The sequence below is a fragment of the Zootoca vivipara genome, chromosome 1 (assembly GCF_965207765.1).
Source record: "Zootoca vivipara chromosome 1, rZooViv2.hap1.1, whole genome shotgun sequence".
NCBI lineage: Eukaryota > Metazoa > Chordata > Lepidosauria > Squamata > Lacertidae > Zootoca > Zootoca vivipara.
In genome coordinates, this window is record NC_142582.1 from 129538310 (window position 1) to 129563228 (window position 24919).

Sequence of the window (24919 nt, forward strand, 5' to 3'; positions counted from 1 at the left end):
TTTAAAGTAGTTGAAATGTTGCAATATTTATGTTGTTTTCCTTCCCCTCTGGCTTCTGTAGACTTAAAAGAAATCCACTACAATATTTTCAAAATGTTCTTTGCAACCATCCTCTGGAGTACTGTAGAACTCTCTTCACCATGGTGATGATGATTAAAAGAAGACTTTATAATAGTTTATAATTAACAAGGAAGCAAAGATCCCCCAGGCTAAGGAAATGGGGCTTCTTCTTGTGTTGAAAGTTGCATGTGTCTTTTTGCTGTTATAGCCCTGGTGGTGATGGTGGGCAAACACAACCCCTGAGCACTGAGCTGCCCGTTCTGTTTTCTCTTGTTTGAATGATCTTCTTTGGCGATCACTTATAGCCAAGTAAGATTGTCTTCCATGAACAAGGTCTTAGAGGTGTGTATGTGTGTGTCTGTAAGTGGGTGTGGAGGCCAATTCTGGATCCACACATCCTTCCACAGTGGGGATGTTATAAACAAAATGCCCTTATTCCCTTATGGGGTACACAAGAGCCCTTGTAGAGTCCTTTGTAGGTTCTCCATTGGTAGGAGAAAATAACAAAGGCCAACCAGAGAATACTGAGAAGCAAAGCAGCTAGTAAGCCTGATCTTTATTGAACTGTTTCAACAGGGTGCTCCCCACACAGGCAGGAGAAAGGAGGAGGACCCAGAAAAATGGCATGCCTGCCCTTATAGACATTTAAAACTGCCCACCCCGGAGTCCAAGACCACCCCCAGAAGCATCATACATACATCACAGAAGGGGTGTAGCCCAAGACCACCCCCCAGATACAGTTCACACAGCATCATTGATACTGTATATTCCTGCGTATAAGACTAATTTTTAAGCCAGGAAAATCTTCTCAAAAGTCGGGGGTTGTCTTATATGCTGGGTCGTATTTCTTATACGACGAGTACATCCCAAACTCTATATTTTAACTGGAAAAGTTGGGGGTCGTCTTATACGCCCAGTCATCTTATACGCCGGAATATATGGTACATCATCTCTATATCACTGACATGTCACAAAAGGGGAGGGGTAGGCAGGGGTTCTACTAGTTCAACCTTGGCAAACATGTCCAGACAAGCAGACATGTCAGGCAAGACCCATGTATAAGATTAGCATAGGCAAACACCTCTGAAGTCCCACCACCCAAAGTACAATAGAACTTCCTTTGCATGTCTGGACCCCTTGGCAAATCTGGTGATGGGATTATGCTTTCCTTTGCCAGCAACCAGCTCAGCAATTGTCACCTCTGGGCACTTCCTGGAGTCCCTTTTTCAAGGGCAAAATAGCGTTGGAATGGAGAAAACTGGCAAGGAGTTGATTTTATATGATTTTTAAAGCTAGGTAACCTCCCTGAGCTGTCAAGTCAAAAGAATAAATTTATGCATAATATTTGTAACATTTAACAACTTTAAAGATGTGCCCCCCCTAATTTCCATAACAGGGACATAGGTTTCCGAGCAGGAGTTGATTACGGAGTGGGTTTGCCAATATTGTCTTCCTCTTAGTATGTTTCTCCCTTTTGTCCTGAGTTTAAGCGTCTTCAAAACCCATGACACCTTTGGTAAAGGCTGTTCTCCAATTGGAGCGCTCGCAAGCCAGTGTTTCCCAATTGTTGGTGTTTATACTACATTTTTAAAGATTTGTCTTGAGAGAGTCTTTAAACCTCTTTTGTTGACCACCGGTATTACACTTTCCATTTTTAAGTTCGGAAAAGAGTAGTTGCTTGGAAGACGATAACCAGGCATCCGCACAACATGACTAGTTGAACAAAGTTGATGTTGAAGAATCATTGCTTCGACACTGGTGATCTTTGCTTCTTCCAGTACACTGGCTCCGCTCACAAGGATTGTGCAAGCCCATTCACCACAAGAAGGTGATGATTCAGCGAGTGAGGTTTTGAATGATACTAGGTGCCCAAAAGGGACAAAGAGGAAATGAGTCACTAAAACGTATTTATGACATATTTTCCTTACCCAGGTCCTTATCTCCTCGACAACTAACAATTTCCTCCTTTCCATTTGGCAGCAGGAATACAGTACTGACCACTGAGCTAACAGAGATCTGCGGGCAAGAGGCAAATAACAGTGGAAAAAGAAAACAAAAAACAAAGCACACAGACGGGGCTTGCAAGATCAAAGTCTTAAAAGGTTATCTGGTGCAATCTTCCTTCTTATTACAGTGCTGGAATGGGTTGAGAGGTTTGAACCTCACTCCCAAAGGAGGGAGTGACAGCTACCAACCTAGATATGGCTGATTGGGGACACTGTGTGCCTGTCTCCATGGGAGAGAAAGTGTGTCTGCGTCTATATCTGCACTGTGTGGCCTCGCCAATCACTGGCATGGAGCTCTCCGGAGGGCTGGCGATGAGGAAACGACAGGTTTTCAGGGTCAAAAAGGTTGCCTGCGCCCAAGGCCAGCTCAAAACATTTTGCTGCCTGAGTTGAATGACAAGATGGCACACACAAGCACACACATGCCCAGTTACACACAAAGTAGCCGACTAGACTAGCAATGGAGTAAGACAATTGGTCCATGTAGCTCAGTATGGCAGCAGCGCGCCAATTTTTCAGACAGGCATGTATTTCTCAGCCTTTCCTGGACATCTTGGGATTGAGCCAGGGACCTTTTGCAGAGAAAGCAGATGTTCATACCACTGAGCAACAGCCAGGTGCGGGACAGGCCACATGATGTACAGTGTTGTGTAGTGGTTAGAGTGTTGGACTAGGACCTGGGAGACCAGGGTTCAAATCCCCACTCAGCCACGAAGCTCACTTCGAGAGCCAGCCACTGTCTTTCGGAGAATCATAGAATTGTAGGGCTGGCCTCGCTACAGAGAAAGGCAGGATACAAATGTGAGAATCTTTTCCTACCCTGATTCATTCCTATACCTCCAGGTCTCCTTTCCTCTAAGAAGACTCCAGGCCATTTTGCACACGCTACATTTCTTATTTGTGCCGCTTCCTGCTAGAATTTGCCAGGTAGGAAGCATCACGGGACCAGTGCATGCCTTTCTTCACGGGGAGGAAACCCCTAATGGTTTGATGGTGATATAAATGCAATCCCTTACAAGGAAGCAGCGTCTCTAGCGCCCGATATTACCCCAGCTGAAACAGACATGGCTTAAGTGAGCCTGTGGTTCACTCCCACTTGTATCTCTTTACAAGTTTTCAGGAAACATTTAGCATGTGTCTTCCTGAGAGCTTCCTCCAGTCAGAGGGTAGAGGACTCAGTAGCCAATATTATGCATGCATGAATTTAATAATGTGCATCGTACAGTACATATATTAAAAGCTGAGACACTCCCTGCCATAGCTGTCAAGTTCTCCCTTTTTTTAAAGGGAAATTCCCTTATGCCGAATAGGCTTCCTCGCGAGAAAAGGGAAAACTTGACAGTTATGCTCCCTGCCCACAGGTTCATTCTCTGAGGGATCTTAATCTGTTTTATACACTGTTTTTCTTATTGTATGCCTGGTTTTCTGCAAAGGAGCTTATCTCACTTTGCCATTGCAAAGACCTGGGGCTCATGAATAGGAGTTTGAACCCTTTTCTTGTCTGTGTACTAAGCCATCCTGGAATCACCCTCAAGGCACTTCATATGCATTATTCACTAACCCACACAACAATCCTGCAAGGCAGGCCATTATCATTATTCCATCTCTCTCTTTCCCCCAGTCTCTGGCTGTTATACTCACCCTCACTTCTCTGAGCAGGGAAAAAGCTCCTGGGGCAGAAGACTCACTCAGTTTGGGTTCCTCTGGAAGGAGGATGATGCTACTTACTCCCGCCCCCCCCCCGGGAACTTTTGAAGAATTGAGTACAGTCAAGAATAAAGATTATTAATGGCTGATTGCGCTTGGTAATATTGGTACATGATTTTTAAAAATTCCTTCCAGTAGCACCTTAGAGACCAACTAAGTTTGTCATTGGTATGAGCTTTCGTGTGTATGCTACTGCTACTGGAAGGATTTTTTTTTTTCACTACGGCAGACTAACACGGCTACCTACGTACCTGTAATTGGTACATGATTTAATGATAGACCATTGGCTATTTTGCAATGAATTAATGTGTAACAACTGTAATGTTGCAAGACCCCTTATTTAGAGGTTTCTAAGCAGAGGTTGGATGGCCACCTGTCATGGATGCTTTAGCTGAGATTCCTTCATTGCAGGGGGTTCGACTGAATGAGCCTTGTGGTCCCTTCCAACTCTATAATTCAACAACAACAACAACAACAACAACAACAGATGGATCAATGGGCTGACTCGGTGCCCATCTGTCCTGGATGCTTTAGCTAAGATTCTTGCATGGGGGGGGGGGTTGGACTAGTCAACCCACGGGGTCCCTTCCAAATATTAAATTCTGTGATTCCAAGAACATTACAGTGAGATTAAATTTTAAAAAAACAGGAACGAAAGATAATTGGACTCCACGCTGGGCATTCGGGTTTTTGCGATTTCACATTGTTTTGATGTTTTCATGATTTCAACGTACCCGTCGGCCAGGATATTATTTTTTTACGAGTTGGCGCTGCGCAAAGATCCTTATGAACCAAATAAAAGCCATCACGCAGCCTTCCGCGACGACCCGGGCTTCTCCTGTGCTCCCCACGGCGACCCAGCGTCTCCCACTTCGAAAGAGGTCCCTCCGCGTCCCCGCTTGGCCCAGCCTGGGCTCCCCCGGTCGGCCGCCGCTACCCCCGCTTCCGCCCGTGGAGCTCGCCGACCGCCTGATCCTCTTACAGGCTGCCAGGGCGGGTGACGCACGGGCAGGGGAGCCCAATAGGAGCTGCGCCGAAGCCTGGCGCGCTATAAAGTGGGGCGAGCCGGCCGGGGGAAAGTCCGAGGGTGGAGCCGGGTGAAAGGCAGGGCTGGATCCTGACATCGGTGTACTTTTCCCTCCTCCGTCGAGGCGCGCCACGCTTTTCCCTGCCGGAACACGCGCCCCCAGGAACTTCCCAACCTCTCCAGCGCAAAGGCGCACGGGTCACCGCTTTGGCGCACCGTCTCCAGCGCTGGAGACGACGCTGCGCTGCGGATCCCTGCGCTCCTCGTGGGTAGAAAGACTCGCCCCCTCCTTCTGAGACCGGGCACGGCCCCTCGGGTGTTCGTCCCTCCAGGGCGCGCGTCCTTTTGCGCGCAAAGTCGCCAGATCGGTTAGGTTGCAGAGCTTCTCGGGGATCCCCAGCCCAGATCTCCAGGGTTTCCCCCAGTCGCGCACGGACAGGTCTCCCGGTTCCGGAGCAATGGAGAAGGTGAAGGCGCGGGCGCTGCTGGAGCAGCCTCTGCGAGCCGCCAGCTACAACGGCTACGCGCTGGCGGAGAAGCCGCCGCAGGCGCTGCCCGGCCGCTCCTCCGCGGACGCGCCGCGCTGCCCGAAGGCTGCAGCCAGCTCTTTCGAGAGCTGGAGAGAGGAGCGCACCCGCAGCGAGGAAGACAACGAGATGAACCTGCCCGGCTTGGCCGCAGCCTACAGCACCATCCTGCGCGCCCTGGGCGAGGACCCCGATCGCCAGGGGCTGCTCAAGACCCCCTGGAGGGCGGCCACCGCCATGCAGTTCTTCACCAAAGGCTACCAAGAGACCATCACAGGTGAGCAGGGCTCCTGTGCACGAGGGTGCACCTGGAGAATACATCCCCGCCAAACTAAAAACAAAGCAAAATGCCCAGTGCTTTGCATTGTTCCTGTTCCCAACAGCCCTGTGATGTAGGCAGGTTGCTCTTCTCAAATTAGGGGCAATTCGAGCTGGCTGTAGTCTCCTGTTTCCAATAAATGAATGTGCTTAAAGGGCTCCCTGTAGGACCTCTCAGGCACCATCCAATGGGGTAGATTACAGCAGACTTTGTGCCTTCCGGCTGTTTTGGACTGCAGTGCTCACTAGGCAGTGCTGCCCAGGGCTGGTGGCCTTGTTTTAGTCCAAAGCAACCAGAGGGCACGGGAATGGAGAAAGGTTGGGAAAGAGACTTGCCTGAGGCCCCTTGAGGAGCTGGGATGAGGTCATCCATGGGTCACCCTGCAGGAGATTACAAAAGTGGGGAAGTGAATTTCCAATGAAATCATTGTTATTTTGGAAACACCTTGGAATTTAAGAAGCTGGCTTGTACAGAGGTAAGCTGTCTAGCTCAGTATGTCCACACTGACTGGCAGCAGCAGCTCTTCAGGATTTCAGACAAGGAGTGTTTCCCAGCTATAACTGGAGATAATCATAATACAATAATTTATTATTTATACCCTGTCCATCTGGCTGGGTTTCCCCAGCCACTCTGGGTGGCTCCCAACAGAATAATAATAATAATAAAGCAATAAAACATCAAACATTAAAAACTTCCCTAAACAGGGGTGCCTTCAGATGTCTTCTAAAAGTCAGGTGGTTGTTTATTTCCTTGACATCTGATGGGTGGGTGCCACTACCAAGAAGGCCCTCTGCCTGGTTCTCTGTAACCTCACTTCTTGCAGTGAGGGAACGGCCAGAAGGCCCTTGGAGCTGGACCTCAGTGTCCGGGCAGAACGATGGGGGTGGAGAAACTCCTTCAGGTATACTGGGCTGTCAGGTTAGCAGTGCAGATGAGGTCAGGTGAATGCCATAATCCCATTGTTCATCAGGCTACCCACTCCCAACAACTTTTTTCATGGTCAGTCACCACCAGTATAGACCACATGAGCATACATGCAAAGTTGGGATGCGGGTGGCGCTGTGGTCTAAACCACTGAGCCTCTTGGGCTTGCCGATCGGAAGGTCGGCAGTTCGAACCCCTGTGATGGAGTGAGCTCCCATTTCTCTGTCCCAGCTCCTGCCAGCCTAGCAGTTTGAAAGCATCCCAGGGCAAGTAGATAAATAGGTACCGCTGCGGCGGGAAGGTAAACGGCATTTCTGTGCGCTCTGGTTTCTGTCACGGTGTTCCGTTGCACCAGAATCGGTTTAGGTTTAGTCTTGCTGGCCACATGACCCGGAAAGCTGTCTGTGGACAAACACCGGCTCCCTCGGCCTGAAGTGAGATGAGCGCCGCAACCCCATAGTCACCTTTGACTGGATTTAACTGTCCAGGGGTCCTTTGCCTTTTTTTATTTACTTGTAAAGTGAGTTGGGTATTTTGTCCCAATCATTTTGCCCTTGCTTGCATTTTTGTGTGCCCTGGACAGGAGCCACCCCAGGACAAATTCAGAACCGCTTCCGCCGAAGGCGTAGCGAGGCAAATGTTTCAAAATTCATAGAATCATAGAGTTGGAAGAGACCAGAAGGGCCATCCAGTCCAACCCCCTGCCAAGCAGGAAACACCATCAAAGCATTCTTGACAAATGCCTGTCAAGCCTCTGCTTAAAGACCTCCAAAGAAGGAGACTCCACCACACTCCTTGGCAGCAAGTTCCACTGTCGAACAGCTCTCACTGTCAGGAAGTTCTTCCTAATGTTGAGGTGGAATCTTCTTTCTTGTAGTTTGAATCCATTGCTCCGTGTCCGCTTCTCTGGAGCAGCAGAAAACAACAATTCTTGCTCTGCATTAAACTACAGGCTTTGGAGTTAGCGCTGCAGCTGGCTGCCACTTGTCAGTTTGTTTGCTTTTGTGTGTTGTAAGGTCTAGCCGCGTGCACTTAGCTGCTGAGCAACTAGCACGAACCAATAAAGCGACAATGGCAACAGCTTCTCCTTACTGACTTCTGCCTGGTGAATCACCTGAAAGTGCATTGCAGATCACTGTTTTGAGAATCACTTGCGATTTTTAATCAGTAGTGCAACTCACTTGGTGTAGCACTTTCCATTTTCTTGACTCGATACTTGAGAACAGTAGATCATGGATCCGAACACAGGTGAAGTATTCTTAAGAGACTCTCAGGATCTGGTGCCAGATGTAAATGTTGTTGAACCAAATGCGGATGGTGACCCTAGTGCTATCAAATTCAATTTATATGTAAATGGGCAATTGCCAAGAAAGTCCAGCCTATTGACATTTTACTTCAAAACACCTGAGAAATTTGGGGAACTGGTAAAAGAGGAAGTTGAAAAGAGGAGTCTAAAGTGGTTAAATCTCTCCAGAATGCTTGTGGATATTCAAAGCCACAATATTAGAAGCTTGGCTAAAATATACACTGTAGGACCAGACTTTGGGACAATTGATAAACGGCTTCTGCTATTAATTCAGGCACTGCACGCAAACACGGCCCTCAGAGTTAGGTGCAGCCACCTAGGACATCTAACAGATCCCATTAAAACCTATAAGGGTGTCAGACAAGGGTGCCTTCTGGCCCCACTACTATTCAATTCTTATTTAAATAATTTAGTAGCCGCATTAAATGATTTACAATTCCATCCACCGAAGCTCGCAAACCGGCACATTTCGGTTTTACTATATGCCGATGACACAGTAATCCTATCCAGAATCCCTATTGGACTCAAACGGGCACTAAGGAAACTTGCTACATACTGCGAAACCGATCGCCTTAAAATTAATTACCAAAAAACCTTTGGGGGAAAAAATCACAGCTCAGAAGCTGGAAACTTCAAGGCCACAAATTAGAACAAGTTACAAATTACAAATACCTCGGAATGGTGGTACAGGCCTCAGGATCCAACAACCTTCACGTAAATTCTATCAGCCGAAAAACCCCCGCAAACTTCATCCTCAAATTTTTTAGAACACAAGGTTTTTTTTTGTTTTGTTCCTGCGGCCCTTAAGCTATTTAAGGCCAAAAGGCTGGCTCCGCTCCTCTACGGAGCCTTCCTGGGTCCACCCTCCTCTTCCTTCTTTCCCTTGGAGCACGTACAATCCAAATTTCTCAGAGCCCTCCTACACGTCCCCAGATGCATTTCGAACGCATGGGTCAGACTTGAAACGGGAATGATGAGAGTGGAGGCTTTAATCAGCCTATCATCAATCTACAAATGGCTGGCATTAAATCTGCTCCCCCCGAGGAATAGCTCCATTGATCCTCTGCGACCAGTTCCAGTCCGGCTGGCAGTTAGCAGTCCTTAGCTGAACACTCTCCAGAAAATGGGCTTTGCCCTCCAAGCCCTTCTAAGTATGGGATTGGGCCAAGCAAAAGCCACGGTCAGACAAAGACTCATAGACATTGAGAGACAACAGGACTGCTCAAGAAGCCCTGAATATAAAATTGGAGAACGTGAGAGAGATATAGCCGCACCGGCACCCTACCTCTCCTTTCTCTTATCAAAAACCGCAAGAAGGGCGTATACACTCGCCAGAAGTGCGGCCCTGCCCACGCCTGTCTTGGAAGGATCCTACAAAAAAATACCATATGCTCAAAGATTCTGTGCCTGCCCATTAGGGGAAACAGGAAGCCCAGAGCACCTTTTCTTTCAGTGTTTCCCAACCTTGTGCCTCCAGCTGTTTTTGGACTACAACTCCCATCATCCCTAGCTAGCAAGACCACTGGTTCCGGAATGATGGGAATTGTGGTCCAAAAACAGCTGGAGGCACAAGGTTGGGAAACACTGCTTTAGATGCCCCTTCTATGAAGAGGCACGCAGGGAAATCTTGGACCCCATACTGGCGAGGTCAGTAGGCCTCCCGGAAAAGCAAATATACGACCTGCTCCTTTTAGGTAAAGACCAGAAGATAACCAGGACGGTCGCCAGATTCTGTGTCCAGATATGCAGACATAGACTCTCTCCTCAGAAGCACCAGCCCGTCTGAATGTCCCAAAACACAGTTCCCCGAGTGTCCCAGGCTCAGTTTTCTGCGGCAGCTTTTTAAGTTTTAAGCTTTAAGCACTCTTATCCCCCTTGCTTTTATAAATATCAATTCTATTGTTGTATAAAGCGTCACATGTATGATATGTTCTCTGGAATTGTTCTTCCAAAGGAATTTTTATAAGAGCTGGTCTTCGACCGTAATAAAGTATTCGTATTCGTATACACTGTATATCATTTGTTTGCTGGCTTTCCAAAGTTCAAACCATGCTCAGGACTGCTTCCAACGGGAAAATACACATAACTGCAAACGTAACGACAAAACTACTCATAATAAGCAATATAGGAAACATTTAGAAAATACAAAACCAAGCCAAACAGTTTCCACAGTGGATAGTTTTGTGGCAAAGGATTTGTGCAAAAGAGACAAGTGTGTCGGTCTGCCTTGAAAGTGGCAGAATAAAGCCTGACTCTGCCCTCCCATTTCCCCTCGCACTGTGTGCAATCACAAATGTGAATTAAATTAGACCTCTTTTCTCCGCTGCCAATGTTGATGGAGGAACTAGCAGATGCTTTCCAAACAATTGATTCCATTTGGGGCTCGGCGCATGATTCCAGACCTCATTAGAGACACTGATGGCAGAAGCAAACCTTGTTGCCTCTTGTACGTCACCCTTCTTGTAAATACCATTTTTGGCAGGAAAGCGGAGTGAAGAAAGGCTGCAATTTCGACCAGGTGCCTTGGAAAGCCTTTTATTGCCTCTGAATGATCTGCCGTGTTTTCAACTTGTTTAAACAGTCAACGCATTGGGGAGAGTGCCTTAATTTGACTCTCATGAAAAGTAAACTTACCGAAGCTCTTTTTTATTTTTCAGAATTTTTTTAAATGTTGGCATAATTTTTTATTTTCTTTTTTACAGTTAAGCTGAAAGGAGTAAAACTTTGTAACCAATAATATTTTCTTCTGAAGGCAAGTTTCGTTCTGCGGTGTTTATGTTCATAACTATAAGACTTCCTTGCAAGCGGTGTTGATGAAGCAGAGAATGGGGAAAATGCAGAGTGCACCCCTTCGATGGGCGGTTAATTTAATGGGCATAGTCATAGTACCACCCTATTCTGCCATGGTCGGACCCCACCTGGAATACTGCGTCCCATTCTGGGTGCCACAATTTAAGAAGGGTGTTGACAAGGCTGGAATACTGTATGTGCAGAGGAGGGAGACCAAGATAATCAAGGGTCTGGAAACCAAGTTTTATGAGGAGCACTTGAAGGAGTTGGGGGTGTTTACCCTGGAAAAGAGGAGATTGAGAGGAGACAGGATACCTATCTTCAAATATCTGAAGGGCTGTTGTACTATTGCTTTTCTGTTCTCTCTTGGAGATGAAGAAGGAGAGAGGAGCCATGATTTATTTTGTTCTGTTTTGTATATAATAAGAGAGCTGGACCATAAAGAAGGCTGGTCGCCGAATAATTGATGCTTTTGAATTACGGTGCTGGAGGAGACTCTTGAGAGTCCCATGGACTGCAAGAAGATCAAACCTATCCATTCTGAAGGAAATCAGCCCTGAGCACTCACTGGAAGGACAGATCGTGAAGCTGAGGCTCCAATACTTTGGCCACCTCATGAGAAGTGAAGATTCCCTGGAAAAGACCCTGATGTTGGGAAAGATGGAGGGCACAAGGAGAAGGGGATGACAGAGGACGAGATGGTTGGACAGTGTTCTCAAAGCTACGAACATGAGTTTGACCAAACTGCGGGAGGCAGTGGAAGACAGGAGTGCCTGGCGTGCTCTGGTCCATGGGGTCACGCAGAGTCAGACATGACTAAACGACTAAACAACAACAACAACAACAACAACAACAACATTGCTTTTCTGTTCTCTCTTGGAGATGAAGAAGGAGAGAGGAGCCATGATTTATTTTGTTCTGTTTTGTATATAATAAAGTAGCTTAGAAATCCACCCCCCCCCCAATGCTTAGCTTCTGCGTGGACTCTGCTATTGTATTGTGTGCACATATCTTCGGATATGTGTCGCAGAAGCGCATTGGGAAAGATGAGTGACGAATCATCTTGGGGGTCGCTTGTGGGGGGGGGAGAACGTTGCCCCCTGGCGTTCTCTAGTTGGTGCAAGAAGCCCAGTGAGGTCCAGCTCCGTGTACCCATTCACTAACAGTGCCCAGAACTAGACACGGACGAGATGGGCCAGCAGCCTCTTTTATTATGTTCACAAGAGACCAAAGGATGCGGTGCCTTTGGCACTTGCTTGAAAATCCAATGCTCTCACAGGCATTTAAAGGTTGACCCCCCCCCCCCCGCTGTAGCAGAGTGCAACTCTTGCCAGTTATGTGGCAAGATGGGAGATGGAAAGGCAAGAGGCAGGAGTTTTGAGGAAAGCCCTTTGGCACATGGGATAAGCATTGCTGGCTGATGTTTCGGTCGGCTCCTGCGTTTGAAGCAACTTCGTAAACTTCTCGTGGTTTTGGTTCTTCCTGCTCCGGCTGGAGAATGCAAATGCCCCAGACAGCCTTCCATCCTAGCCATTTTGTGTCTTCCGTTAACCTGCCCTGAAGGCAGCCTCTTCAGCCCCATTACGGCTGTCAAGACTTTGCTTTCCGCTCGCCTCCCGAGTGACATTAAAGCCATGCAAATAGTTCCTATAGCAACAGGCTCTTTTACCTCTGACGCAAAGGCTCCAAATCATGGGCGATTCTCTTCCCTTCCTATTCAGGTTTTATCTCCTCCCAACTGTTGCGATCCTCTCTTTCATCTCATCCAACGTCCACTTTTGCCTGTGGGGAGTTTGCACTCCACACATGCTCTAAATACCCTATCGGCGGATGCTCTGTTAGTTGTAGGTAAATGCATTTCAGGGGGTTGGACTGGATGACCCCTGGGGTCCCTCCCAAAACATCACACAGAAGTTAAATTCTATTGAGTTCAGTGGGGCCTTGCTGTGCTTTTACCTGGGAGTAAGTCCGGTTGGACTCGATAAGACCTAGCATCTGTGTAGACGGGGATAGAGGATCACACTCCTGTTTGCGTTTGATTTCAGTAGGACTTAAAAGCATTTCCCTTGGGCAGGGAGTCCAGTTTCCTTTGCTAGTTGACTCTGGTTCCTAAGCAGCGCCTTCTTAAGAGCAGCCCCATCAGAACCCAGGCGTAATAACCGCTGCTAATATGATGGTGGTGTTTCCGTCCGTTATTCCTGCACCAGGGTATAAAAGTCATGATTGAATTCATTCTCACAACAGCCTTGCGAGGCAGGCAGTTTTGTAGCCATTTTACAGAGAGTGAGTTGCCTTCCCCGACCTGGTGTGCTCACGAGAACATAAACAGAGCCTGCTGGATCAGGCCAATGTCCCACCTGGTCCAGCACTCTGTTCTCGCAAGGCCACATCCAGTTCCCTGTGGGAAACTAGCGAGTAGGATTCATGTATAAGAACCCCCTCCCCTCCTGTGGCTTCCAGAAACAGGTGTTCAGAAGCATAGCGAAGTATTAAATGTATGATTGTGTTTTTATATTTTGCTGGAAGCCACCCAGAATGGCTGGGGCAAGCCAGTCAAATGGATGGCTAACAACAACAACAACAAATTTTTATTATCTGAAGAAGAAGTGCATGCACACAAAATCTGAAGAAGTGTGCATGCACACGAAAGCTCATACCTATGACAAACTTAAGTTGGTCTCTAAGGTGCTACTGGAAGGATTTTTATTTTTTGTTAAAATAAACTCCCCATAGGCAAAAGTGACGTTGGATGAGATGAAAGAGAGGATCACAACAGTTGGGAGGAGATAAGAAAGGTTGTTTTCTGCTGCTCCAGAGAAGTGGACACGGAGCAATGGATTCAAACTACAAGAAAGAAGATTCCACCTAAACATTAGGAAGAACTTCCTGACAGTAAGAGCTGTTTGGCAGTGGAATTTGTTACCAAGGAGTGTGGTGGAGTCTCCTTCTTTGGAGGTCTTTAAGCAGAGGCTTGACAGGCATATGTCAAGAATGCTTTGATGGTTTTTCCTGCTTGGCAGGGGGTTGGACTGGATGGCCCTTGTGGTCTCTTCCAACTCTATGATTCTATGATTCTTTGATTCTAACTTTTTATTATGTGTGGCTTCCCACACATATAAAAACATGATAAAGTGTCAAACATTAAAAACTTCCTGATACAGGGCTGTCTTCAGATGTCTTGTAAAAGTTGTGTAGTTCTATATCTCCTTGGCATCTGATGGGAGGGCAATCCACAGGGAGGGCACCACTGCCGAGAAGGCTCTCTGCCTATTATTATTATTATTATTATTATTATTATTATTATTATTATTATTATTATTGCTGCTTCCAACTGTGGAGGTAGAGCATAGCCAAAACGGTTAGTACCCACCGATTACCTCTCCTTCATGAATTTGCCCAGTCCTCCTCTTCTAAAGCCATTCAAGTTGGCAACCATCATTGCCTCCTGCGGGAGAGAGTTCCACCGATTAACTCTGCACACTGCATGAAGGCACCCTTTATTTATCTGTCCTGAACTCTCCAACATTCCGCTTCATTTGCTGTCCACGATCCCTGGTGTTCGGAGAGAAACTTTCCTCCGTCTCCTTGCTCTGGAGGCCTTTGAAGTCCCCATCAGTCACGCAGCCGGAACTGATTGACGGGAGTTGTGACGCACAACATTTGCAGGGCACCAGGTTGGCAAAGGTTGCCTTACGGGAAGGGAGTTGGCCAGAGGCAAATGTAATTGTGGCTGCCCTTTGTACTCGCTTGGAAAGCCTCCCTGCTCTCCCCCCCCCAACAACCCGCCTTCTCCAGACACTTCCTGGTGATGGACATGACAGAGGAGCCGAGAGCCGCTCCATCCCTGGTCGCCAGGGTTACCTGCATCTGGCTGCGCACAGGAAATTAAAACCGCCCGCGATAGCATATCACTATCAGCCCCAAATGGCAGCTCCTAGGCATCCATCGGTGCCTATGTTTGTGAGGGGTGTTTGTGCGTCTGTGTTTGTGTCAGAGGAAGCTGTAAAAGAAAAGGCGTCTAGCACAGCTGTAGGTTTTTTTAAATTAGCTTTTGAGTCACTTGGAGACGGGGCGGGGAGCTTTTGATGGGCTCCGAGGGTGGGGACCGCTGCCCGAAAGCCCTTTTGTTCTTATTCAGATTGGCTCTTGCACAGGAACTGTGTAAAAAGTAAAAAAATGAAGTCCAGCAAAGCATTTATGCATAGACTTCCTTTCCTTTCCCTCCCTCCCTCCTGAGGGCAGGTAACCCAGAGTAGGAAAATTCCAGACGGCAGCAAATGTGTGATTCTGGTGACGCCTCTTTCGACTTTCCCCATCTGCTTTACGGTTTGTTTGTTTGTTTGCTTGCTTTCACAATAGTGCGAGGGAGGCAGCTGCTGTACCCATTTTACAGATGGAGAACTGAGAAAAAGATGTTGCTCGGCGGGGTCATGGCAGCCTCATTGCAAAAGGTCGATCACTGCCATTTCCCAGGAAGGACTTAGGAGAGTGCCCTTTCTGAAATAATAATAATAATAATATTCTGAAATAATAATAATAATAATTATAATTATAATACCCCGCCCATCTGGCTGGGTTTCCCCAGCCATTCTGGGCGGCTTCCAGCAAAATTAAAATACAATAATTCATCAAATATCAAAAGCTTTTCTAAACAGGGCTGCCTTCCGATGTCTTCTAAAAGTCAGATAGGTGTTTATCTCTTTGACATTTGATGGGAGGGCGTTCCACAGGGCGGGTGCCACCACTGAGAAGGCCCTCTGCCTGGTTCCCTGTAACCTCGCAGTGAGGGAACTGCCAGAAGGCCCTCGGCGCTGGACCTCAGTGTCTGGGCTGAACGATGGGGGTGGAGACGTTCCTTCAGGTATAGTGGGCAGGGTTGCTGACCGTCAGGGTTGATAATACTGACCTAGGTGGGTCTGTGGTCTGACTCTGTATAAGGCTGCATCCTATGCTCCTAAGCTGAGACACAAACTAAAATCTCACAGATCCAAGTCTAACGGGGCTCCTCGATGCTTTGCTGTTGCTTGAGGCTCAGGTGGCCTGGAGCGCCTTCCATCTGCTTTGGCTGGTGGCCCAGCTACGCCCCTATCTGGACACGGACAGCCTAACTACTGTTGTCTGTGCTCTGTTAACCTCAAGGTTAGATTACTGCAATGCGTTAAACGTAGGGCTTCCCCTGGAGACTGCTTGGAAATTTCGGCTGGTGCAGAATTTGGCAGCCAGCTTGCTCACCGGGGCAAGATGGTGTGAGCAATTATCACCGATCCTGGCCTGACTGCACTAGCTGCCAATTAGTTTCCAGGCCCAGTTCAAAGTGCTGGTTATAAAGCCTCAGGACCTCAATTCCTCAAGGGTCACATCTCCCCATAGGAATAGATCCAGGCCCTGCAATTGTCATCTGAGGCCCTTCTTTGTGTGCCTCCTCCTCGGGAAGTCCAGAGGTTTGCAACACAAGGAAGAGCCTTTTCGGTGATGGCCCCCTCTTTGTGGAATGCTGTCCCCAGAGAGTCTCACCTGGTGCTATCATTGTTGTTGTTGTTGTTGTTGTTTAGTCGCTTAGTCGTGTCCGACTCTTCATGACCCCATGGACCAGAGCACGCCAGGCACTCCTGTCTTGCACTGCCTCCCGCAGTTTGGTCAGACTCATGTTCGTAGCTTCGAGAACACTGTCCAACCATCTTGTCCTCTGTCGTCCCCTTCTCCTAGTGCCCTCAATCTTTCCCAACATCAGGGTCTTTCCCAAGGATTCTTCTCTTCTCATGAGGTGGCCAAAGTATTGGAGCCTCAGCTTCAGGATCTGTCCTTCCAGTGAGCACTCAGGGCTGATTTCCTTCAGAATGGATAGGTTTGATCTTCTAGCAGTCCATGGGACTCTCAAGAGTCTCCTCCAGCACCATAATTCAAAAGCATCAATTCTTCGGCGATCAGCCTTCTTTATGGTCCAGCTCTCACTTCCATACATCACTACTGGGAAAACCATAGCTTTAACTATACGGACCTTTGTCGGCAAGGTGATGTCTCTGCTTTTTAAGATGCTGTCTATGGTGCTATCATTACATGTCTTTAGGTGCCAGGTGAAAACATTCCTCTTTACCCAGGCCTTTGGCCATTAAATAATCTATGGCCTGTTAAATGGGGGGCGGTGGTGGGGGAGGACTGTTATTATTTAAGATGTATTTTAAGCTGTATTTTAATTAACTGGTGTTTTTTTCTATTACGTCTTATTGTAATTTATATTTAGTGTTAGCCACCCTGAGCCCGGCCCTGGCTGGGGAGGGTGGGGTATTATTATTATTATTATTATTATTATTATTATTATTATTATTCTCTGCATTATGTTCTTGATGTTGTGCACTGTTGCAGGATCTTTGGATAAAGGGCAGTCTATAAATCAAGCAAATAATAACTAAATAACTCTGTAGCCACAGGCCCATGTTGGCAGAGGTAATTCAGCTCATATATATTCCTCTAGGAGGACTAGACACTTGTTTTAAAAGGGACGGGGATTGTTCTGTCGGTGCAAGCATTTCAGCTTGCCAGGCAGAACAATCTCACTTCTCTTCCCTTGCACACTGTTCTGCCGGGTCTTAGCTAATTGTGGGGGGCATTGCGTGTTTGTGGGGGGGGGGGAGAGTGGAAGCGGAAAGCCCCATTTGCAAACGGAAGTCATTGCCCAGGGCTTCTGATGACGGGACTTATTAGAGGAATCTCTCCCATAAAACTGGGCCTGCCAGATGCAGAAATCTGTGCCTGCATCACAGAAGTACAAATGTGCAGAAATACGATATATAATTGGGCCAAACAAGGATCGATACCAGATATTTGGTTTGGCGATGACCCGGCTGGGAACAGCGAGGGCGGAAGCAGTCAAAACACACCGTTCTTCCTTCACCGTAATCAGTAGCAACTTGGTCATTACTAATGTGCTTTGCTTGATTTCAGATGTACTAAATGATGCCATATTTGATGAAGATCACGACGAAATGGTGATCGTGAAGGACATAGACATGTTCTCGATGTGCGAGCATCACCTGGTTCCATTTGTGGGAAAGGTAATTTTTGACTTGCTTTCCCCTTTCTCGCTTTTTTGTTTCTTTAAAAAAACCAACCACACACAGAGAATGAACAGGCGTATGAATCTGAATGTTTGGTTCACCAAACCCTTTAGGGCAGGAATCCCCAAACTTCGGCCCTCCAGATGTTTCGGACTACAATTCCCATCTTCCCTGACCACTGGTCCTGTTAGCTAGGGATAATGGGAGTTGTAGGCCAAAACATCTGGAGGGCCGTAGTTTGGGGATGCCTGCTTTAGGAATTCCATCGGCAAGTTATTGCAGAATCATAGAACTGAAGAGCCGGAATTTACCCCCAGGGGTCATCTAGTCCAACCCGCTGTAATGCAGGGATCTCAGTGTCTGAACAAAAATGTTTTAAGCGGGCTCCTGCTTGATGCCCGTTTGTTGTGGGTTTAGCTGTGTGAGGATTGTCTCATTGATCTTTTTGATTGATTTTCATGTTGTTGTTGTTGTTTAGTCGTTTAGTCGTGTCCGACTCTTCGTGACCCCATGGACCAATGGATTTTCATGTAAATCCCACCTTTTCCCTCCCAGGAGCTCATGGAAACATACACGGTTCTCCCTCTCCCCATTCAATCCACACAACAACCCTGTGAGGTAGGCCAGGCTGAGAGGAGGCAGTGACAGGCCCAAAGTCACACCTAGCGAGCTTCATGGCCGAGTGGGGGGGATTTGAACCCTGGTCTCTCCCAGGTTCCAGTCCGAAACGCTTAACCCAGCGTTTCCCAAACTTGGGAAGTCTCCAGCTGGTTTGGACTAAAACTCCCATCATTCCTAGCTAGCAGGACCAGTGGTCAGGGATGATGGGGATTGTAGTCCAAAAAAAACTGGAGAAACAGCTTGGGAAACCCTACTCTAACCACTACATTACAACATAGGGCTGTCTTTCTAGTCCTCATGGAACAGGATACATGGGTAGTGTTTGGTATTATGCGAGAAGCAAAGTGTTGACCTTAGCCACATGGGGGCGACCCCCAAGGGCTGCATTGCATGTTAGTTTCACCTGCGGCTCTGTTTCACCTGCTGCTGAATTTTCTGCCCAGAATTGCCACTTGGAACCAAGCAAATGTTGGTGCAGAGCTCAGCACTGATCCAGCCGGCAACTGGTGTCTGGAGGCGGGGTGGGGTGGGCTCAGTGTCGGCAGACAGCTTTTCCAGTGCTGGATTCAGAAACCCAAACTTAGGAGCCAAGGAAACCCGAATTGCGTAAAAGAGGATAAATGGCACAAGTTGAAATTGCGTCTCTTTGGTCACTTAGTACAATTTGCTTTGCCTCAAAGTGAGTTTTGCAAAGCGAGTGGGTGCTGGTAAACAGAGGAGGTCTCAAACGAGCTGTTTCCAGGACGTGAAAGCGTAACTCACTTGTTGCGCTTTCAAGATCCATGTTTTTCGAGAACGGCTGGTGTGTGTGTGTGTGTGGAGAGAGAGAGAGAGAGAGAGTCTCTCTCTGATGTCTCCCTGTAAATCCTCCCAATGCAGTTTCTGGAGACCTTTCCTTGCCGAAGTCTTTGCCGACTTCCCTCTGGAAAGGTCGCCCCCCCCCTCTTCGCGCTGGTCTTTGCCTCCTTCATCATAGCTTCTGACATTTCATTTCAAAGCCCTTCGTACCAGCAGCCTTCCTCGAGGGCAGATGTCTGTGCATTAAACCTGATTGCCCTGGACATAAGCTCTGATCTCTTCCAGGTCACACGAACCGTCAGTTAAAAAGGCATCATCGCAGGAGCACAGAACCTGCTGTGAGCAATAAACTTCTGCTTACTTTTCATATTTTTTAACAAAGAGGAGCTTTCCCCCCCCCAAACAATAAGGAAACAGCTGGGGGAGCAAAAAAGACTCTTCCCCCATTGCTGTGGGAGGAGAAAATACAGGCAGAGAGGAAGCAGGATAGTGCCCCAAATCTCTGGCAAGGCTTTGCACCTTCTTGCATGATTATGGTTTAATTGCTGTCTATCAGCTCCATCTGGTACGCAGGCTGAGACCCTACCTGCCTGCAGACTGTCTCGCCAGAGTGGTGCATGCTCTAGTTATCTCCCACTTGGACTACTGCAATGCGCTCTACGTGGGGCTACCTTTGAAGGTGACCCGGAAACTACAATTAATCCAGAATGCGGCAGCCAGACTGGTGACTGGGAGCAGCTGTCCGGACCACATAACGCTGGTCCTGAAAGACCTACATTGGCTCCCAGTACGTTTCTGAGCACAATTCAAAGTGTTGGTGCTGACCTTAAAAGCCCTAAGCAGCCTCGGCCCAGTATACCTGAAGGAGCATCTCCACCCCCATTGTTCAGCCCGGACACTGAGATCCAGCACCGAGGGCTTCTGGCGTTTCCCTCACTGAACTTACAGGGAACCAGGCAGAGGGCCTTCTCGGTGGTGGCACCCGCCCTGTGGAAAGCCCTCCCATCAGATGTCAAGGAAATAAACAGCTATCTGACTTTTAGAAGACATCTGAAGGCAGCCCTGTTTAGGGAAGTTTTAAATGTTTGATGTTTTATTGTGCTTTTAATATTCTGTTGGGAGCCGCCCAGAGTGGATCAAAATAAATTATTATTATTATTACTACTACTACTATTATTTACACAACATGCTCAGTGTGCATTGTAGGCAATAAGCGGGGCAGGTCCATGCCTCAACGAACTTAACAATCAAAAATGAAACACTCTGGAAACGAGGCAGAGATAAACAGGGAATCAACATGCAAAGTGACTTTTTTTTTTTTTTTAGAAGATCACTTTTGTGCATAGGCTTAGTTATGGTCAGGCCTGAGAAACGAGGGTGGGGGGGGGGCTGTATCTGGCCCCATCTGCATTACACATTCGAAGCAGTTTAGTGCCACTTTAAACAGTCGTGGCTTCCCCCAAAGTCTGAAACTCCAGAGAGCTGCTGCCAGTCAGTGCAGACAATACTGAGGAAGATGGGCCAGTGGTCTGACTCTGTCTAAGGCAGTTTCTTGCATTGCTCAGGCTAAATATTATTGTGTTTTAATATTTCTGTTGCAAGCCGCCCAGAGTGGCTGGGGAGATCCAGCCAGATGGGCGGGGTATCTATATATATAAAGTGTGTGACCCTGGGGTACTGCGCATGTGCCCCAGGGACACACGGATTGGACGCAGAGACTGGACGCACACGCACACGCGCTCTCCCCCCCACCTACCGTTTCCCTGCGGCTGCCGTTGGCGGCGGCGGCGGGGGGGGGGGGAGAGCTTGCACGTGTGTGCGTCCAGCAAGGACAGGTCCCAGCAGCGGCGGACCAAGATGGCGGCATCGGGCTCCGGGGCCTTCCTCAAGCCCCTCAGGTGTGGGGATCCAAGGAAGGAAAGGCGGCCTCCCGTCCACTCCAGGCCCTTCCCTGAGCGCTACCCAGCCGGCGGGAGTCCGAGGCGAGGCAGCCTCCGCTTCTTCTCCCCGCACCTGGGCAGGGGACGGGCCAGCCGGTCGCCCCCGCCAAAGACTCCCAGTCCTCCGGCTCCTGCTGCTGCAGCTCCGGCGGCCAGGCTTTCCCCCGTCGTCGTCGTCGTAGGCGAAGCCTGCGCCGAAGCACACCATGGCTGAGGGAGGCGGCTAGGTTCCAGGCGCCGGACTCCGCCTCCCCTCGCGCCTTCCCCTCACGCGCTTTCCCTCCGTGAGGGGCCTGCCCTTCAAGGCCAGGCGCTGCTTGCCGTGCCCGCCCCCTGTGCCTCTGGGCGTGAGCAGAGGGCTGTCCCTCTCTCCTCCGCCGAAGCGGAGGGCGAAGGGCGGGCTGCCAGGCGCCCACAAAGGCAGGTTTAGGTGAGACCGTGTGTGTGTGAGGGGACGGCGGCAGGAGGGCTTGGCCGGCGCTGGGGGAAGGAAGGGGGGAAACCTTTGTGTAGTGAGGGGAAGAATAGGGGGCTCTCTCCTTCGCCACCCTCCCCTCGAATCAGCCCCCTCTTCCCTTTGTCTCGCCTCCCTACCCCCTTTTCCCAGCGGCGGGAGCGGTGCTCGCTCCGGAACTCATTGTCGGGCAGCAACGCCTCTGAGTGTGTGCAGAGTGCCCACACTTTTCTAGCGCCCGTTTTCTAAACGGGCTGAATGACACTAGTAAATAATAAATTTATTATTATTATTATTATTATTATTATTATTATTATTATTATTATGACAGCCAGGATGACATCAGTGGCAACCACGATTGTGGATTTCTTTCTGGGGCCTGGCAAGCAGCTGACGTCTGCTCTAGAGAAGAAGAGGTTTTTTTTGGGGGGGGGTATTTTCTTTCTGCTCTCCAACCTCCAAACTTGGGCCCTGATGCTTGTTCTTTCCTCCTTTCTTCCCTCATAAAACAATGGCACTGTGGCGCCCGTAAGATTATTCTCTCTCCAGAGAAAGTACATTCTGTGGCTTTCCTAATTGTTATTGTTATTTTTCCTTTCTAAGTAGTTCCAGCTAATTTGGCAGGGGACAATTTGTCCCTTCTTGCAGCTCCATGTTCAGTGGGGCTTTTCCCGATGCTTTGATCACGCAGACACAACCACTGTCTGTTTCCCCCCCCCACTTGGAGGGCAGTGTGCTTCTGGGTACCAGTTGCTGGGAGCCATCGCAAGTAGAGGGGACCGTCTTTTGAACTCGGGTCCTGCTTTGGGGCTCCCCGTCGGGGCATCTGGCTGGCCACTGAGAGAAAAGAACCCTGAATTAGATGTCCTTTGGGCCTGATCCAGCAGCCCAACTCTTCTTACATTCATTAAAGAAGCCTTCGCCTTTACATTTGGAAATAAAATATCATTAATAATAATCTAATTTAATAGCTCTTCTCTCTATCTAGGAAACATAGGGGAAACGATTTATGTAATGGCGAAACTTGCCGGAAGCATAAGAAATCAAGATAACAAACTTTTTTAAATAAAAGAATGGAAATGGTTTCTTGAATATTTGCAGATAAATTGTGAACATATGAAACATTAGCAGGATTAATGTCATAACCTGCAGTTTTATAAGAGTATATATTTACAGTAGGTATATAAACGAGCAAGTTAAATGAACTTGAGTATGCAGAAGACATAAACAAATTAATTTAAGGAGCCACAGGAAGAGGGGGAAGGAAGTCAAAATTTGGAAATGTTAAATTGATTGTAAAACTAATGAAATGTGTAAAGTTGAAAAATATAAATAAAAAACTTAAAAAATAGAAAGAAATGATTTATGTAGTTCTGAGTAGGTATGAGATTTACAGAGATTTTTTTTTTAAAATCATTTTTTTTAAAAGTTTTTCTTGCATAACATTTACAGAGAATCTACACACCTTTGGGGTGGGGGAAAAAAGGTATCTGCAATTCTTTGCGGGAAGCTGTGATTGTTCAGTATAAGCACAGAAAGGCATAGAACTTTCTGTGAGCAATAACCTTCTGCCTTATTCCCCCCTTTTTTAAAAAAAAAGAGAGAGAGAGAGAAGTTTTTTCCAAAGGCCGCAAAAGTTCTGGAGGCTGGGACTATCCATGGCTATGAACCTCCAGAACTGGAAGAAGCAATGATTCTGAATACCAGTTTCTGCAAATCACAGGAGGGCGGAGAGGGCTCTTGTGCTCGGATCCTGCTTGTAGGTATCACACTGTTGGCCACTGTGAGAACAGGATGCTAGACTAGGTGGACTGTTGGTCTGATCCAGCACTCTCTTATGTTCTTGTGACCCATTGAAGTCCTCAGCTGTTTAAAAACCAGCTCCGTGCAGCAGCGTGTCAAACGGATTTGTGTCGCCGTTCTTAGACCTCCCAAGCAATCTTCTCGGCTCTTTTGGAAGCCTACTTTGAATGGTTCAATTCAATTCAATAACCTTTATTAGGCATAACAGACCAATACTTTTTGAAAGTATTCTATATAAAATATTTAAAATATGGACTCAAAAAATAAGACTTGTATTAATTAAATCATTAACTCTAGAATTCAATACTAATCCATAGAAATAGATTAAAACTTCTCATAATAAACAATTTATATAAATGATATAACCATAGCTGCCAAGTCTCCCATTTTCCCTGGGAAATCCCCGTTTTTCCAGCTGTTCCTAGCTGAAAAAACAGATTTTTTTGTTTCCCCCCGGTTTATTCTGGCGCGGCGGCCATTTTGGAACTGGGCAAAGCAGCATCAAAAGTCACTTCTGAACATGCTCCGCCCAGTTCCCAAATGGCGGCAGCGCTACTTCCGGTCTGCTATTTCCGGCCCGGTCCCTTATTTCTCTGACAGCAACTTGGCAGGTATGGATATAACAGTTTTATAATGCCGCATTACTATTTAACTAAGATCCCTAATCCTCTTTATGATAGCTTAATCTTTCTATATGGACTGAACTTAAAAATTCGGCTGCAACGGAAGTAATTTTATCATTACTATCTGATAACAATGTTTGAATAGGTGGGAGCGTAAGCCTTTCCCTTTGTAGGGCATCCAATAATTGACTTCTAGCATTAGTGCCAAAGTTGCAAGAGAAGAAGAAAATATGTCCCAATGTATCCAATTCCTCCTTACTGCATTCACAAATAATGGTTTCTGATTGCCGCTTCCCTTCTTTACAGGAAGCAGAGACAAACTGGAAGTGAGTTCACCGAGCATGTTGACTTTTCTGGTCCTTCTCAGCCTCTTAAGGCAACTTGCATGACCATTATTGCCTCTTCCCTGCACAGGCTCAAAAGCGCACTCCTGGGTCATGCTTGATCCGGCATGGATGCACATGCATGAACCCCCCCAGGTCTTGCCCGACAGCCGCGCACCTTTGTGATCTCTTTCATGACTTTCCTCCCCCATCCTTCCCCCCCTCCCTCTCTTAGGTGCACATAGGCTACCTCCCTAACAAACAGGTGCTTGGACTCAGCAAGCTGGCAAGGTAAGAACTTCCAGGTAATTAAAGTAATGCTGTTTGCTAAAGTGGATTCCCTTGAGCTTGAGCTGCATAATCGGACCCTTTTCTAAATGCCAGGAAGCTGTGCTGTTGTGTGTTGGCCTCCTAGTCTGGGGCGAGACTCACTCGCAGGATGACAGACAGGTGCCCTGACAGACCGATTGTCTTAGCGTTACATTGAATTCCTCCCTGCGCAATTTTGATAGGTGCACGTTGGCCAACATTTCAGCCTTTTTGCCACTTTGTTAATGCCTTGCTTGCCCAGGCATTGTGTTTTAGTTGAAACTGCTTTCAGGGCTCCTTGGTTTAATGTCCTTTCTTTGCCTTCCA

At 47.6% G+C, this 24919-nt stretch overlaps 1 protein-coding gene and 1 long non-coding RNA gene across 2 annotated transcripts in view; one reads left to right on the forward strand and one right to left on the reverse strand.

Annotated features, from left to right (window-relative positions):
• Positions 1 to 582: 582 nt before the first annotated feature.
• On the reverse strand, positions 583 to 4726 carry LOC148687760 (uncharacterized). The gene is made up of 2 exons (XR_015951185.1): positions 4508 to 4726; positions 583 to 1921 (listed from the first exon to the last, which is right to left on the reverse strand). It is a non-coding gene; the product is annotated as an uncharacterized LOC148687760 (long non-coding RNA).
• A 94-nt stretch (positions 4727 to 4820) lies between these two features.
• The window catches only part of GCH1 (GTP cyclohydrolase 1), a 36565-nt gene continuing 16466 nt past the window's right edge, over positions 4821 to 24919 (forward strand). Inside the window, exons 1-3 of the mRNA XM_060270910.2 lie at positions 4821 to 5604; positions 17609 to 17718; positions 24519 to 24574. Of these exons, the coding sequence (XP_060126893.1) occupies positions 5259 to 5604; positions 17609 to 17718; positions 24519 to 24574 (512 nt within the window). The 5' untranslated portion in view covers positions 4821 to 5258. The remainder of the gene's footprint in view (positions 5605 to 17608; positions 17719 to 24518; positions 24575 to 24919) is intronic.